At 40.1% G+C, this 17,688-nt stretch overlaps 1 protein-coding gene across 1 annotated transcript; it reads left to right on the forward strand.

The window, feature by feature from the left end:
- Window positions 1-387: 387 nt before the first annotated feature.
- On the forward strand, window positions 388-14,897 carry SLC25A16 (solute carrier family 25 (mitochondrial carrier), member 16; the record flags this gene model as incomplete). The annotated part of the gene is made up of 8 exons (XM_009084474.1): window positions 388-480; window positions 2,749-2,882; window positions 3,539-3,602; window positions 10,432-10,553; window positions 11,037-11,103; window positions 11,793-11,955; window positions 12,777-12,845; window positions 14,356-14,897. Coding segments are annotated over 8 exons (869 nt in total), but the record flags the coding sequence as incomplete, so codon positions are not given.
- Between the last annotated feature and the right edge of the window lie 2,791 nt (window positions 14,898-17,688).

A 17,688-nucleotide genomic window follows, 5' to 3' on the forward strand; every position in this document is an offset into this window, starting at 1 on the left:
AGAGAAAAAGTGTATTTATTCTTCGTGCAGGATGTTGTTCCAGCGGTCTGGGTTGCCGGCGGGTAGGAGGAGGTCGTGTTTATGTAAAGCTTTCTGAAGTAGTGCGGGGCACACGGCAGACACGCAGCCCTCTCCTCTAGGGAGAGCAGCGAGGGCTGCTTTACGCGGAAGAGGAGGATGAAATAGGGTGGAAAACTCTGGAGTAACTTTCCTGAAGGTTTGCTTTGCAAAGCTAAGAGCTTTGCAACATATCTAATAGAAACTGTTAACTTGTCATTGGGGCTTTTTCCTGTTCCTGAGTTAAACACATCAGAAAAATCCCTTACTTGACTGCTGACCTAAAGAACTTTTACATCCTGTCAATTTTCTGTTTCCCGTCTTGGAAAGGTGTTGCAGGATGTTGTGCCAAAACAACTACTGCGCCGCTGGATCGAGTAAAGATTTTGCTGCAGGCTCACAACCACCATTACCAGCACCTAGGTAAGGTGGCTGCTGCCAGCTCGGTTTTGGTTGTAAATGCAATGTGTGGGGCTTGGGTAATGTTGATTTGTTCAGTGATGAGGCTGATTAAAAGAAAGGTGCTAATCAGACATAAGGTTATATCTGTCTGGTCAGGCTCTGTGCCATGTTTTGTTAGTGTTTAAAAAGAAGAACAAAGCCTTGTGTAAATTGTGGTATTAGTCGATGTGTTAGAGATTGAGATGTCAGAATAATCCTCAATAAAGCATGTGAAAGCTGGACTTGATTTTCCCCTTACAGAAGCCAGCGGGAGATTAGTAATCACAGGTTCAAAGCTTGGATCATTCTCTGGAGACTCTTAATTGCTGCAGTGGTTGCCAGTTCCCAGGGGCTGTGAGGATCCCTGCTTTCCAGCGGGGCTGGGAATTGCCAGGCTGCAGTTCCCAGGGGCTGTGAGGATCCCTGCTTTCCAGCGGGGCTGGGAATTGAGGCTCGCGTGCAGTTTGGCCCGCAGACGGTGGTGTGGCTGATGGGAGTTGCAGGTAGCAGCAGGTTTATGCCTGGAGTAAGGTGCAGGTGATCTGTGTTGCATCATGGTGAGAGAACCAACTCACCCGTTCCCCGTAGGCTGTAACAGTGCCCTGTTGTGCAGAGTATCTGAGGTATTTATGTCATATGTTATTGAAATGTATCATAACTTTTGCTCCAGAATTTCAGTGCTAGAGTTGTCAAGGAAAAAAATATTTTGCGTTGGCTAATTTTGTGTGTAATCACACTTTGGAATTTTTAACTTAGACACTAAAGATATATTTTTTTTTAAATCTGGAGAGATAAATCTTGAAACAAAATTCGGTGGATATATATTCCTTTCACTGTGACAAAAAGGGAAATGCAAGTAATGTGGTGTTTTAGTAACACAGACCCGTAAGTGTGCACTCAAATCTGCAGCGTAAGAACCGAAGGGTGAAATAATAAGTTTGGCTGTGATTTTAAATCCTCATTTTCCATTTGCTTCGTACTGTACCATATAACTGGCAAGTAAAATCTTATATTCTTACCTTTTTAGGCTGTCAGATACTGATTATTTGACATGTGTCTGACCTGAATACATGTCCACGTTGCGTGTAAGGAAAAAAGAGAATGATGTGGGTGAGGTATCTGTAAGTGCACAGACACGATGGATCGGTTCATCCGAGTCCTCGGTGCAGGTTTTTGTGCCCTTGCTCTGTGGAGTTTGTGCCACATGGACCTTGGAGCATGTGTCCTAAGAAATAAGAACAGTAACTCATCATTGCAGGGTAGGGAGAAATTCTAATCATGGTACAAGTAAGTTCAGAGCACGATGTCTTAATAATACATTACTATAAAATCATGCGTAATGATATATGAATATACAATAATAGATTAACAAGATACAATATGTTAACCTCCTTAAAACCCCAGAAGCTAATTAATGCTTATTTTATTTAAACTTCCAATAAAAGTTTGTAGCTAGTAATTTTTTCTGCCTGAAGGCAAGATAAATGGGTAAGCCTTTTTCATGTTCAGCTCTTACATTGTTTAGTAGTTGCATACGAATGAAAACTGTTTGACTGTCACACTTTATTCCTTTAAAAAAATAAAAATTAGAAAGTCAGTTTGTTCGCAGTTGTGCATAACTAATGCTTGTAGTACAACTGTAGGTTTTGCCCAGACTTTCTGTGATCTTGCATTGTTTCCCACCTGTTAAAATGGAATAGGATTGCTTCTTGCTGCAAGACCTCTGGGACAGGAAGTGTGAGATGTTGAAGTTATAGGTAATGAGAGGCTTCAATTTGTTTACTTCCTTTCTGTAGCAATATCAGATTGTTTCCCCTTGGGTTTAGGCTTTAATTTATTTATTTATTCCGTGTGAACTGAATTGCAGCTCAGCCAGTTTGCTCCCTAGTCCTGCTGGCCTCAGCTGCTGTGGGTGGGCAGTGGCACGGGCAGGAGGGTTGCCTGCAGTCCAGGCAAGCTCTGGGGCCTGGGTGCATGAAGTCAGAGAGAGGTTCATGGGGTCTGGGATGGGAGAAAGCTGATAAAAGTTGACCTTAAACCTCTTCCTTCTGGCAGTGTTTGGGCAGTGAGAGTTACATGAGTAGCATTATGCTGCCTTAGCTTCATATGTGCACTTGCTTATTTTTTTTGATTTAATTGAAATTTTTTTTCCTTCCCACAAGTGTTAATACTTGCTTATTTTTTTTGATTTAATCGAAATTTTTTTTCCTTCCCACAAGTGTTAAACACCTCTTTTTGCATTGCTGGCAGGAGTGTTTTCTACATTGTGTGCTGTCCCCAAAAAGGAAGGTTACCTTGGGCTGTATAAAGGAAATGGGGCAATGATGATTAGAATCTTTCCGTACGGCGCTATTCAGTTTATGGCATTTGACCAATACAAAAAGGTAGATTAATTCATTTTCTTTTTTTTTTCAGCCTACAATGAATACAGAATCACTGGGTGATTGAAATTGACACTGAAATTTTTGTCTTATTAATTAGCTACATGTACTTTCTAAGGTTACTAAAATGTATTTGAATCTACCCATTAAAAATGTCAGGGCAACAGTTAACTTGTAAAAAATTCCCACTGATTTTTGTACCTTTTGTACCTTTGTATTGTTGTGAATAATCCAGTTTAAAATCACTATAGGAGTGTGTTTCACATGGTGTGCATGGAAGAAGAGTTGACTCTACTTACTTTTCAACTTTGCTTAATGTCCTTTGCTCTCTGCAAGGGTAGTAGTAAGTTTGCTTTGTTTGACACACATTAATGATAACTAAATGAGCAATTAATCTAGTTTCTGAAGCAAACGGTATAAACACTTTCAACTTGCTGTTTTGCCTTGTCAGTAGAATCTTAGCACTTTGATGTTTTTAAGAAAAAACTGGAAATAGCAGTAAGTTCTTTTAGCACTAATTGTGCACTGGATTGAATTTCTAGCGTTGTAAACTGATTGGAAACTGCTACAGAGCTTGTATCAACGTGCTAATAAACTTTGTGATGCGTTTCCCTGTGTTTCCTGCTATATGAGCGTTGTAAATGTTCTGTATTTTATAGGTAATAAAGAAACAACTTGGGATTTCGGGGCATGTACATCGATTGATGGCTGGATCCATGGCAGGTATGGGTTTGTACTTGGGTTTCAGATATGCCTTGTGCAGAAAAGTTAATATTTGTTTAGAGGATGATTTGACGTGTTGTTGGGTCAGACTGTTGCAAATTGTATTTAGCAAAGGTACTAGTAAATGGTTAATGTAACATAGCTGCCTAACTGAAATGTGTTTGTCTAGGAGTATCAGTTAAAACATATTGGTGCAAGCAGTGAATTCTGTGCTGTAAATCACAGTAGAGTTTATAGAGTTTATTATGGCTTTTAAAAAATTAAAACCCCAGTGTCATCAAGATGAAGTATAAAAATGCAGGTTTTAGTAGAATTGACTGTCAGCCTGTCTGACATTGCTTCTAGGTCGAATATAAGCCCACAGAAAGAGAGGGAACTGCAGCTCCTTGAATGGCAGAGCTCTTTGGGCTTGCCAGAAACGTCTGTATTTGTCAATGTCCAGTGCAGGATTGTCCTGGTGCTCTTTAGATCATATGTGTGAATATTAGCAAATCTCATTTATCAATGAGTGCAGAAAAGCCCATCTGTAAACTGCCAGTGGATAGTATGATTTTCTCTGGTTTCCTCTTACTAGTCATTCAGCCAAAAGTAGCTAAGAAAAAATAGGGAAAGGTAGCAGAAAATCAGGGAAAAATCAGTAGCAGACTGATTTTTAATCAAAGTGGGTCTTCATGTGCTTTTACTGTGTAAAACAGGCTTAGTACTGTCTAGTGACAGCTCTTAAATAGTTCTGCGTATTCATGTTTAACTTCTTTTGGAAGCAAAATATTGGGGTTTGTTAATAGTGCCCTTAGTTAGAAGCCTGGTGAAAGTATTCAGGCTTCGTGTGGTGTCAGAGGGAAAGGAAAGTAAATGAAATAAACAATTCAAAGAGTACTAAAAAAACTAGCAAAACCCATTTGGCAAGATATGTTCCAGAACTTGGCTGGCTTTCACCTGAAAGAAGTGGAAAAAACCATGGGTTTTATAGGTGTTGGTGTTTTTTGGTGTTTGTTTTTTCTTTTTTTGTCCCCTCTAGGTTTTACTGTGTTAAAGAACACCTTGCAATTTACTTCTCGGGGGGTTTTTTTTTGTGTGTGTGTGTGTCCCCCAGCTTATTTTTAGCTTTTTTCAGGAGCCTTGTCAGAGACTGGGAACCTGACTTATGAGGCACTGTGAAAACACTGAGTAATCAGCTTAACTCTGTCTATGTTGGGCATGCTGGAACTCTTGGTGTAGATAAATTAATAGCATCTGGCATTGTTTAAGCACCTTACTGGTTAAAGCTGGTTTGTGTAGTTAGACTAACAGAAGTAAATTAATATACAGTACTATCTGGCAACCATGATCAAATGAAATGTGTTGTGAGATGCATTTAAACACAATATACCTAATAGTCTGCTTTTGAGAACCCCAAAACTGAGCGGATGACTCGATTTAGGGGTGCAAGGAAATGAGTATTGCAGTCAGGTGTATATATAGTGTCACGTGTAAGTGTCTTACTATTTGTTTACTGGGTGGCATTAACTGCTTCTCAGGATATTCTTTAGGTAATAAGAAGGGAGGGTTTATCTTGAGTATGCCAAGAAGCTGGAGAGGAGGAAGGAGACACTAGGAGGAGCAGAGAGTTTGAAATCTGGTACAGAAGTTTTCTAGGTTTGCCTACAAATTAAGAAAGGACTTCTAACAGAAAGTGGTAATGTTTCTTGCTTTAACTCCTACATCTTAGTTCCTTGCCGGCTCTAATCAAGGATATCTTTTTGTTTCTTCCAAGTTTGAATGACTAAAGGAGGCTGCGTGTGCCCTGGTGTTGGTGCAGTGGGTGCAGTTCCGTGGAAGACAGTATTATGCAGTTGAGAATAGATAAGCTGTGTTTCTTTTTCCTTTTTGTCCTCTCTACACCACCGAGCCCAGCAGCTGTCTGCTTTCTTTTCTCTGTCCAGACTGATACTTAAATCATGCTCTTGTCAGTGATTCAAACATGACATCAACAGACCCGAATCAGTTTCAAAGTGCTGGGAAGCATTTGAGTATCTTCTGTAGCTGATAAACAGGATCAAAAGCATAACCGTAGGAAAAACAAGGCAAAGAAGAACGGGGGTAGTGCAGGGAGAGAAAAGAAAGGTCTATTGTAATGCATGTATTTAAGGAGGCCAAGTTAAAGTGGAAACTTTAATTCTGAATTTCCTGAGTCTTGTGTGATTCAGATTTCAGCTGTAACACCTCATTAACAGATAAATGGTATATAACTTCTTTTAAGGCGAGACAGAGCTGGGGAGAACATAGAGAAATCATGGAGGTGGGATATAGGAAACATAATGATCAAATAACAGCAAAAATGAACCAGTAACATCAAATAAAAGGATCATTTACAAATCTAAATTTGGTTTTTTTTCTAGTTGAAAAATCTGAGTTAAAACACAAAAATGTGTATTTCCTCCCCTACACTTGATTAACTTCAAAATAACATCTAGTCTTTTTCGGCTTTGTTATCTAACGTAAACTCAAGTTCCATTAAACTAATGCAAATAGTATGTTTTTGTTTTTAGCTTTTTACTTTTACTAAAAGTGGACAGTAGAACTAATCTAGGAGGATATTGTCTGTCTCCATTTTAAATAGTATGGAATGAAGAGTCACCTGTTTGAGTCAAGGTTTTCAAGGAGTCTGTGTGGCCTATTTTTTGAGGTGCTGTCCAGAGAGAAACAGAATTATATACTGGAGTGTGGTAGGCTGACCGGGGCTGTGTGTCAGGCACCCATCCAAGCTGCTCTCTCACTCCCCTCGCAGCATGGACAGGGGAGCGAAAAGATAACGAAAAGTTCGTGGGTTGAGGTAAGGACCAGGAGAGATCACTCACTGAATTCCATCATGGGCAAAACAGATTCAACTTGGAGAAATTAAGATCAGAGCAGGATAATGAGAAAATAAAACAGACGATAAAAACACATTCCTCTACCCCTTCCTCCTTCCCAACTCTGCCTCCTCCCGGCCAGCAGCACAGGGGGGCAGGGAGTGGAGGCTGTGCTCAGTTCATCATACGTTTCTGCCAGTGCTCTCAGGGACAGGAGTCCTTCCCCTGCTCCAGCGTGAGGTCCTTCCCACGGGAGAAAGCTCTCTAGGAGCTCCTCCAACATGAATCCTCGCACGATGCAGTGTGGGTCACTCTCCACAGGGTGCAGTCCAGCCCCTCGGGGACAGCCTGCTCCAGTGCAGGTCCCCCACAGGATCACGAGTCGTACCAGGAATTCTGCTCCAGTGTGGCTCTCCTCTCTCCATGGGTCCACAGGTCCCTGCCAGGACTTACCTTCCAGCCAGGGCTCCCCATGGGCTCACAGCCTCCTTTGGGGCATCCACCTGTGCCAGCGTGGGGCTCCTCCATGGGATACAGGTGGATCTCTGCTTCACCATGGTCTGCATCACTGGCTGCAGGGGTTCCTCAGCTCTGGCACCTGGAGCACCTCGTCCTCCTCCCTCCTTCTCCACTGACCTTGGTGCCTGCAGAGTTGTTCCTCTCACATATTCTCATTCCTCTCTTCTTTGGCTGCAATTACTTCTGCACAGTAACTTCTTTTCCTTTCTTAAATCTTATCACAGAGGCATTTCTGCTACCACCACTGATGGCTAGGCCATGCCTCAGCGATGGGTCTGTCTTGGAGCCAAATGGCATTGGCTCTGCTGGACATGGGGAATCTTCTAGCAGCTTCTCACAGAGGCTGCCCCTGTAGCCCCCACCACTGCCAAAACCTGGCCATGCAAAACCACTACATGGAGTTATAAAAATGTGAGGACTGGTAAATTAGAACTTCTTTTAGCCTGTCTCCTGAATATTCTATGTCATCAGCTATTGCTCTGCATGTGTACTTCCTGCAGCTTTGCTCTGTTCAGATGATGCTTCCTGGATAAATATATCTTTATACTAGCTTAAGGAGCATGTCTTCTGCAGTTCAAGGCTGTGACTTGTGCTTATCACTTTTGAGCTGTATACCTCTGCATCACCTGGCAGTGCTTAATTTGTCCTCTGGAGATACTAGTGAAGTCCAAAGAGCCTGACACAGATCATGAAAACTTGCATACCAGATATGCTTGCAGTGCCTGATCCCTGTAAATGTATTTCACTTCTGTTTTTCCTTGCTCCAGATTGTTCTTTTATTTTTACTTTCAAAGAAAGAAAATTACTAATAAAAGAGGAATAGTAGGGAAACTGGGAGACAGAGATAAATCCCTACAGAGCTAATCTCATTGTTAATTCCCAAAGCCTGGGAAGCAAATCAAGGACAGTCTTAATTCCTGTTGTGCTTCACTGTTGCTAAATCTTTAGTCTGTGTAACCCAGTATCTTGCCCCCAAGAGTGGTCATGGATGCTTGAGGACAACATGGGAAGCGAGGAACAATCTTTCCCTGACTTCCTTGGCTTCTGAGTCAGCATTTACAGGGAGAAAGTTGGCTGGTTTTTGAGAAGTGGTTCTTTGAAGGAGGGAGGATCTACTTTCCCCTATTATGATTGTTTGAGATCAGACACTGAATTGCAGTGTGTATCTCTTCACTGTTGAGGTACTTCCAATTCTGTCCTGTTTAACCAGCCATGAGAAAGACTGAGCTCAACTGTCATTAATTGGAATAGACTCTGCTCTTTCAAGACAGGGAATCAGCCTTAAGATGCTGTGGTCTGATTTCTCCTAACTCATAGAACATAGGGAACAGAGATGAGACTAGTAATTTTGTAGACTTCACCACAATGACTGTATGCCAAAGCTGTCTGCATTTCTCCCAGAAAGGATAGTGTCTCTCCTGAGCCCCAAAGGAAATCTTGATTCCCTGGGATGATGTACATTTTGCTTATATGAACAGTAAGCAGTAACATGGCTCGTCCAGTTGCTCCAAGAAAGCATATATTGTGGCTGATGTTAGAAATCCCTTTTCCAGAATTCATGGCTAGAGGATTTTAAGAAAAAGGTAAGGGGAAGAAAAGGTTTCTATTTAAATCTTTCTTCAAATGGTTTCTTGCAGTTTCACCTGTTATTTTTGAATTGGACTGGTTTTAGACTGTGTTAATTCAGTAGTGCATTCACCAGTCTCTTGGTTGGTCTGTTCACTAGTCTTTGTTCAGGAGTTCCTGGGTAGATATCAGTACATGACTGGAAAGAGAAAGGGGATGGAGTTGTCTGGTTTTTAAGGTGGGATTACTTCCCTGTGAACTCTAAGCTCTTTAAAAGTGCTTCCCCCCCCTTTTTCATTTTATTTAAACTCTTTGAATTCACCTGTTTTATGATATTTCTGGACATCTCAGGCAATCCCTTAGGAAAAGGCTGCAGACTGAGAGATTGCATTTACTGCAGGTCAGTCCTAAAGTTGCTTTAGTGTTTTGCAGCTTCCAGCTTTTGAACTCTGTGGCTGAGACATCAGAAATCAACTGCAGGTGTCTGCTTTTTGTTCAGAGGAACTGTCCAAAAGAGATATTTGTGTCTTATAAAATAAATTACTGGTGGGATACTCCAGAAAGCCACAAACTGCTCTCAACTGGCAGTTGAGCAGTGTCATATTTTTGGATAACTCACTTAGGGTGTTTGGTTTTTTTTTTTCTTCCCATCTAATCCTGATATCTTTTGTCAGATCATTCAACTTACCAGAGTTGTGTTTTTTGGGTTTTTTTGGTGGTTTTTCCCTCCAGACATAAAAGTTACGAAGCACTGGTTTGCAAGAGTTGTGTTGTATTTGGTTTTATTTCTTCACCCTGTTACGGTTTTCTCTAGGGGAAATGATGCACCTAGAAAGAGATATCATTAAGTGACTATTAAAACTTATGAGGAAGCGACAATTTCCTGCCTGCATAAAAAGTATCTTCTGGACAATTTGTTAGGGTTACTCTTAGCTAAATCAAAGCAGTTTCTTGAAAACAATATTAATTGCAATGGTTTTTGCTTTCTTGTTCTCTTTTTCCCATATTTTTTTTTTGGTGACTGTGGTATACCATCAGAAAGTGACTTCTGTTTTTAGTCAACGGTTTAACTATTCCTTCCAAAGAATTTGTCAGCCATTGGGTGGTTTACCTTGAAAACTAGCAGTTTGAAAGAATTTGTTAGTCAGAATTGTTGTTTTCTGTACTGGAGTTACGTTTCCTAAGTTACAAGCTGGTCAGCATCTAAGCACTTTTGAAGCAGTTCATAACTGGATGAATCCTAAGATTTGATTTTTTGGCATCTTAAATCCAGAAATAGCTTTTCTGGTCAGAGATTTAAAACAGAAGTGCTGGTGTAACATGAACTATTAAAATGCAGTAGTGCAATGCAATTTGGTGCTCCTCATCAGTACAACCCTGACTCTATTTTAAATGCTATTAGAATATATTTAGTATGTCATTAGGATATATTTAGCATTTTCAGATGCAGGAGATAGATATATGTATCTACGGCCAGTAATCACATCAAATTCTGCCACAACCTTGTTGGAATTAAACAGGTACATGTGGTGGTTTGAATCTTTGTGTTCAGTATGGTAGGATTAGGTTTCATGGTTGCAGTCAGTAATGCTGATGTACTTGACCAGCCTTAGGAGCCATGGGCTTCAACAAGACTGCTCAGGTGCCTAGAGTCAGGCCCATAAATCTTGGGAATATCCAGACCTAGGTGTGTTGCTTCAGTGAACACCAAGTACAAACATAAATCCTCCGTGTGTTGCTGAAGTTAGTGTTCCTGTTTGCTGATAAGTGACTCTGTTTCTTTAACAAAATATTTTGTATATGCTATTATATTCACTGCCACAAAAGGAAATTCTGATTTTTAAAATGATCCTAGACTCAGATAAGGTGTAGGTGAGTTTTGTTTGCTTGTTTTGTTTTTGTTTTTAATAAAGGTATTACAGCAGTGATTTGTACTTACCCTCTTGATATGGTTAGAGTTCGCCTGGCGTTCCAAGTAAAGGGGGAACACAAGTACATGGGAATTATCCATGCATTCAAGATGATTTACACAAAGGTATTTTTTCTTTTCATCTTCGGTCCTGTCAAAGCAAAATACACTCTTTAAAGAATGTTGCACTGCATTGAAAATAGTGGCTTATCAAAAATAGCATGGCTTCATTGTGTGTACTTTGAATCTGTTAATGCAGAAAGTTACCTGGATGCTTCCTTAGGCTGTAGCTACGAGTGGGAGGGCAGAAACAGCAGGGAGACTTTGCTTTTTCAAGAACGACTAGTAACGATACCTAAACAATTTGGGGAGGAGGGCTATGTGCAATGCATAAATGTCTCCAGTTATGATTTTGGATGTAGATTTTTCTCCCTCATTTTGACTGACTTACCTCCTCTAGAGCCAGGCAGTTGTCCCCTCAGTTCCTGAGGCATAAGAAACAGAACTGCTTGGTGGTAGCTGGTGTTAGTCAGATTGCTGTCGTGTAACTTGTTGAGACAGTTGTTGTATTTCTCACCACAGATGTTTCTTCTTTTTTTTTTTCCAAAGGAAGGTGGTTTTAGTGGGTTCTACAGAGGGCTGATGCCAACTGTTGTAGGAATGGCTCCGTATGCAGGTAAGTGAAAACCAGAACATGACAGTCCTTCAGCAGCTATGTGCACTACTACATTTACATAACGTATTTGCACAAATAGCTAATTAGCTCTGTTTGAATAATTTTCAATGATGTTCATTAAAAAGTATCTTCAGTAGTCAGAGCTTAGCTTTTCTGAGATTCAGAGTTGAGAGGCAGAGAGGTGAATTAATGGTTCTCTTCTGCTTCCCAGTTTTCCCACAGGAAAGCCTGAAGGCTCTTTCCATGAGTGGAGCGCTCTGTAAACAGAGCCTGAGAGCCTCGAGTGGCTCCAGCTCCTGGTGACTTCTATGGGAATGGTCACACAAGCTAAAGCGACAGGTGACGCGGGATGGAGGAGCAGAACTGCCCAGCTAAACACTCGTATTTAAAGGATGAGAGATGTTCTGCAGTTCAAAAGATCTTAAGATTATTAATTAATTCAAAACTCGCAGTCTAGCTTACTTAGAGATTTCTTTTAGCCTAGTGTGCAAACACAAATTCATTTGGACAGGAGTTACTGTAGAAGTTCCAGATATTGTTTGTCTATTTCTTTCTGATTAAGAAAATACTTCTGTAAGAATAGGAAAATAGTTTCATTTTGTAAGTGCAGCTTTTTGTTTGATGATGATGATGCATCGACAAATAGTTTGCTTTTTTGTGAAAGTACATAAAATTAAATTTCCTTTTAGGTTTTTCATTTTTTACCTTTGGTACCTTAAAGAGCATTGGACTTGCTCAAGCACCTAACTTGCTTGGACGGCCTTCATTAGATAACCCTGATGTCTTAGTTTTGAAAACACATGTAAATCTGCTGTGTGGTGGCATAGCTGGAGCAATAGCTCAGACGATATCGTAAGTTTGGGTACTGGGTTGTTTTCCTCTATACAGCTGTTCATTCTAAAGAAACTCTTGTCTGAGAATACAATTTTATCTAAGTCTAGTTATTAGTAAGGATTTAAATCTAGTTATCCAGACACTGAAATTCAGGCAAATTTCCTAAAATCTGTTGCAATCATGTTTGGTAAAAATCTTGTTCATTAGTTTGTTTGGTAAGATCAGAAATTTTGACCCTGAACATAATTTGCAGAGTTCTATTATTCCCATTTACTTTAAAATCTATGTAACCTGTGAAGCCACAGGAAAAAAAAAAAAGGATAGAAAGAAAAAAACCCAAGTAAAAGTATTGTATTTGGCTCTTTATTTTTTTACTTTGTTTCCGTTCTCCTTTCTTATGCTATCCTTGTTGTATTTTATTTTGTCCATAAAACAAACTAATGTAATGGACTTGTGGCGTCATTTTTTTCACTAAATCAGTGCATTGCAAATATAATTTTCTATTAATCCATAAACTGCAAATTTTATTTTTAATGCAGGTGTCTTCTCCCTCCAGCATTTTACGTTCTTTTATACTCTCATCTGATCTTCATCCATCTTCCTTACTTAGAGCCAAGTGGAATTTAGTAAGGGCTCTGGTTTGCTGGTTTTGGTTGTGAGGGGAAGTCTCCCTTTTTGGAGAACTTTCAGCTGTGTTGAGAATCTGAGCTGGATTCCTGACTCACTGAAAGGGGAACTTGTGAGAGATTGCATGTGGACTTCTCTGTACTCGTGTTTAAACAGTGCTCCTGCAGCTGTCACACAGGTGGTTGAACTGCTGTTGAATCTCTTCCCTGCAGATATCCCCTCGATGTAACTCGTAGGCGAATGCAGTTAGGAGCAGTTCTCCCAGACTCTGAAAAGTGCCTGTAAGTATTTTCATTTTGTCTGTAGTTAACTGAATTCTTGGATGCCTGAACAAAGTTAAATTCTTAATTTTAAAGCTTAAAAATAAGAAAACTGAAGAAAAAACCCACCTCTGAACTAGTGTTGTTGATGTCAATGTGCAAGTTTCCACACAGACAAAAGGCTGCCAGTGTCAGTCTGGGGTTAAAACATCTGAGATCACTATGGCACCTTCGTTAGTAATGCTGCCTTTCTATCAGTAACATTGGCTTGTGGTTTAATGCAACTTGTAACATCTTTAATATCAGCAAGATCCCCAAGGGAGAGACTGCATGGCTCTGCTGAAATGAAATGTTTCAAACTGTGTTTTCATGGTGCAGAATCTATTCCATAGGATGATTTGCATAATACATTTTATTTGACCCCTTTTGCACTTCTGGCAATGTCCCACACACAGTTGAGGTTCCTCCAGTAGAAATGGAAGTACTTTAATAACCTTAAAATCATCACAGTATTAGACCAGCTCTCAACTCGAAACACTTCCTGAATTCTGTATTGCCTCAACCCAATTCAATTCCAGGACAGTTTTCTTTCAGTTAGTTTCAGTCTTGTGGGATTGTGCATATCTGAATTCACTGTGATTCAGTGTGAACCTCCTGTGTGCAGTTGGATCTTACTGACAGTAGCCTGAGTGACCTTTCACAAACAACCTCAGTGTTGCTTAGTTCTGAATGTTGCTGTTATGTTTTCCTTAGCAGCCTTTACTTTTCTTTTTCCTTGACTATTTTCTACTCCTGATACTTCTAAAATAAAATTATCTTCATTCTTCTTGGGGTTTTACTTTTTGCATTTGTGAGAATTGCTTTTGCAAACCTGAGGTTTCTCAGTTGGACAATATTGTCGTGACTGTGTATCATTTCACAGTGCTTAGCACTTAACATCTATTTGCTCAGTTTTAATACAGCTATGTGAGGAGATTTTCTCTTTGATTATACACTACAACATCTGCTTTTAATAAGGTCAAATATTGCATACTGAAACAAATTCTAACTTTTTTTGAGAGAGAAAATAGTAGGTCTTTGTCATGTGACAGAAGCTACACACATGCAGGATGTAGAATACAGAGCTGAGTCTGAATCCAATGTGCAGAGCTCTAGGGTGGTTTGACTGAGTGTTCTGAGAAAGAGAGTATGATACAAACTTAAAGCTGATGTTCAATTCAAGAAGTGGGTGCTCCTTTAGGCACAGGATGTTTCTGTTACTATTACATTTGTGAAAAGAATTGATGCTTCTCAACTCCTTCCAGCCAGTTAGGCCACAGAGTACGTGTGCCCATCCTCGTGTAAAATGTCTGAATGTGTCTTTTAGGACAAGTGTTTTCAGACTGAACTGTGGTTGGCTGAGAAAGCACTGTCCTCTTTGCAATTCCCAGCCCTTGTGCCCAGAGTTAAAATAGTGTCTTGTGTTTAAAGAAAGTGATTTTGACGATTGAATATGTGTGTGCAATAATGATTTGAGTTCTCATTTTTCCAGTACGATGGTGCAGACACTGAAGTATGTGTATCGACAGCACGGCGTAAGAAGAGGATTGTACCGTGGTTTATCTCTGAATTACATTCGTTGCATACCTTCCCAGGCTGTGGCTTTTACCACATATGAACTTATGAAACAATTCTTGCACCTCAACTGATGCTTTTCTTTAGAAGACTTTTCTGTAAAATTACACGATCAGCCCTCAGATTATATTGATGAGCAAATTACTTAAAGTTTAAAAAGACCTATCTGTTATCATAGACCTGGTGTTATCTGACATCCTTATTTGCCAAAATGCAGTTAATTTCCTGGACTTGCACAAAGTGACAGATGAAAATAAACATTAGCTAGTTCTGACCACTTACTTTGCACTTGGTCTTCTAGGCTTCGTGAAGTGAATGTTAAGAATTACAGTTTGAAAATGACACCCACGTTTTACATGGGGTCCAAGCAGTTATTTAGCTTTATCACCATTCCAGGAGTTACACACTGCTGGTAATGTTGCTTTTTAACCTACTAGTTAGGCATCTGTTGCTTTTTAAGAATTAAATGGGATAAACTGATTTGAACATCACATGATGATTCTGGTATTCAGATACTTGTCAGGTCTGTAGAAGCTGAACTCAGCAAATCATGATTTAAGCATCTTTTCCTTCTTTTTCTGTACAAGTTTTCTGTATGCGGGAACAATGCATATGTCTTCAGAGTGGTACCTGTGAAAGTCTCTTCAACCATGGCAGTAAAAAATGACGAGATACATTTAGCAGTATTGGAAATCTTGCAATTTGGAAACCAGTTTCTTGTCATACGTTCGATTCTAAAGAATGCTGTATCTACACAGGTAAAAGCAGGGGGAGCGTTTACAGTGGCAAGTGCTAGAAAAGATCTGAGGGCAGGTAGCAGGGCCTGATCTTACAGGGCTTTCCTGTACTTGTTCTGTGGAGCTGAGTGCTCTTAATTGGGTTTCCTGCAGGCTGGGGGTGTTGTGCACTTGTCAGTACCAGCTGGTGTAAAGAGGGCTTTCCCTGCCATAAGCCATGGTTACAAACAGGTCTGCATGCTGCTGCGTGTACGTGGGAAGCACAGGGACCATCCCCAGCTCCCGAGCAGAACAGCTGCTGCGGGTTGTACTGTAGTCTGTAGATATGTGTGTGCTGTTTCTGAGGTATGGTGTGCAACAGGCTGCTATATGTTTTCCTCCTCTGCAATTCCTTTTGTAGAGAGAATGATTTTATACATGATTTGCATTGGTACTCTTGATTTTACTCACCTGATTCAGGTGAGTAAAGCATTTAATTAATTAAACAATAAGTTATTTATTTATTGTAAATATTTTAGCAGTGTCTAAGAATTGGCAGTGGTTATGTTAAGTGGTGAACGGTAAGACTGATTTGCTTAATTTTGACAAATTTAGACTGGATCTTGAGTTACATATTCAACACCAACTTCTGTGGCTCTTTTTTTTTCTTAAACTTCTTAAAAATATGTATTTCTTTGATATTTACACTGTAGCTATGGGCAGAGAATGAGATGTATCTGAATTTATTTTATTAAAGTTTTTAAATAATGTCATGGTGTGATTTGTGTATGTTGCAGCCAGACAGGGTGTTTGTTTCTGGAATTATCTCTCTGCTTGCCCTTGTAGGCAAATATACATAACATTGTCATTCTTAATTAAGAGACAGCAAGTAAGATTTTTCATCTGATCTTCTCTTCCACTTAAAGGAAAAACTAACCAATATCACACTGAATTTTTTCCTTTTAAAGTTCGTGCAGTACAGATAAATGCACAAAACAAAAGTGCCTTTTTCCTCTGTATTTTTTAATTGAGTGAGCAAATAAGCATCTCCTCAGGTGCCAGTTCTTTGTCATGTTAATGCTGTTAAGACTGATTAAATTTAGAGTTCTACATCTAAATTTTACTAGAAGTGATACACTGGAGAAGTGTCATGAAAAGTTCAGCAGTTCTTACACAGAGTAAAGCAGAATCCACAATAATCACTCCTGAGATGAAAAAGAGTAAACGGTGTCTCCTAAATAACTGAGCAGGATATAGAATTTGAAAAGCAGACCTACTGGATAGATCTGTGCTGTATGTTCAGGATTAGTTTTTCAAAACATAATTCAAAAGTGTATGTATGGTTTTAAATTTTAAAGTATTTTAATATTCATTTTGGTATTAATTAATGAATTTACACAGCTAAACTTGGAGAATGCTGACCTGTCTTAAAACTGTAAGCATTTCTCTTAACCACTGAGGTCAGAAAGGATTGAAAGAGCCATAGTCTGAACACTTAAGGCAACTTTCAGCACTAAGTAAGGTTTGGTATTTTTCTGGATTTCACAGACTCTCGATAGTGATGCCCCAGCCTGCTTGGATTTTAGGTAACTTCAAAAATATTTAAAGCATATTTTGTACTTTACAAACATATTCTGTTGCGATACTTGTTTTCCAGTGTATGAGAGATGCATAGGCTACGTGGAGACTACAGAACACAAGGGTATAAAGTGTACAAATCATTTGTCATCTAATACCACACCAGATTATGTGACTGCATTTAATAGCATCAACACCGAAGTATTAAGTAATTTTACATTAGAGGCTCTGCAAGGGGAAGCAACATTAATATAGTTTACTGCTTATGTGTCAGAACTAGCCCAAATCAGACTTAAGGGGTTAACTTAAGTACTTTCTCATCGTTTAAAATTCTTGTATTTGATCCTTCTGTTGGGCTGTCTGACCGTGGGTGAAAACTGTCTTTGCTGCAGAGCCTTATGCTGTTTCCCAGCGCTTGGCTACATGAAAGAGATACAAAACCAAACTCTTAGTAACATTCCTGATATTTAAACCACAGGACAGTGATACTGACGTATTAAGAACGGATTTAATACCTGTGTCCTTCGATCTCTGCTAGAAGTGGTGGTCTCAGATCCAGAATGCTTTGCTGAAGTGGTGGTTTTATTGCCAAAAAAACAAAGGAGGAAAATCTGTGTATCTGAAACTATTCAGAGTTGGAAGGGGCCCATGAGGATCAGCGAGTCCAACTCTTGGCCCTGCACGGGCCATCCCCGAGGATCACAGCCTGTGCCAGACAGCACTGGCCAAACGGCTCTGGAGCTCTGTGCCCGCTGCCCTGGGGAGCTGGTGCAGGGCCCAGACCCCTCTGCGGGAAGGAAGGACCTTTCCGTAGCACTAACCTAAACCCGCTCTGACACAGCCTCGCGCCGTTCCCTCGGCTCCTCTTCCTGGTTGCTGGAGGTCGGTGCCTGCGCCCGCACTGCCCCTTGTCAGGAGGTGTGTACAGCGAACCCTTCGAGCAGCGTCCCCGGGCC

Source organism: Acanthisitta chloris, unplaced genomic scaffold, assembly GCF_000695815.1.
Source record: "Acanthisitta chloris isolate BGI_N310 unplaced genomic scaffold, ASM69581v1 scaffold22141, whole genome shotgun sequence".
Taxonomy (NCBI): Eukaryota; Metazoa; Chordata; class Aves; order Passeriformes; family Acanthisittidae; genus Acanthisitta; species Acanthisitta chloris.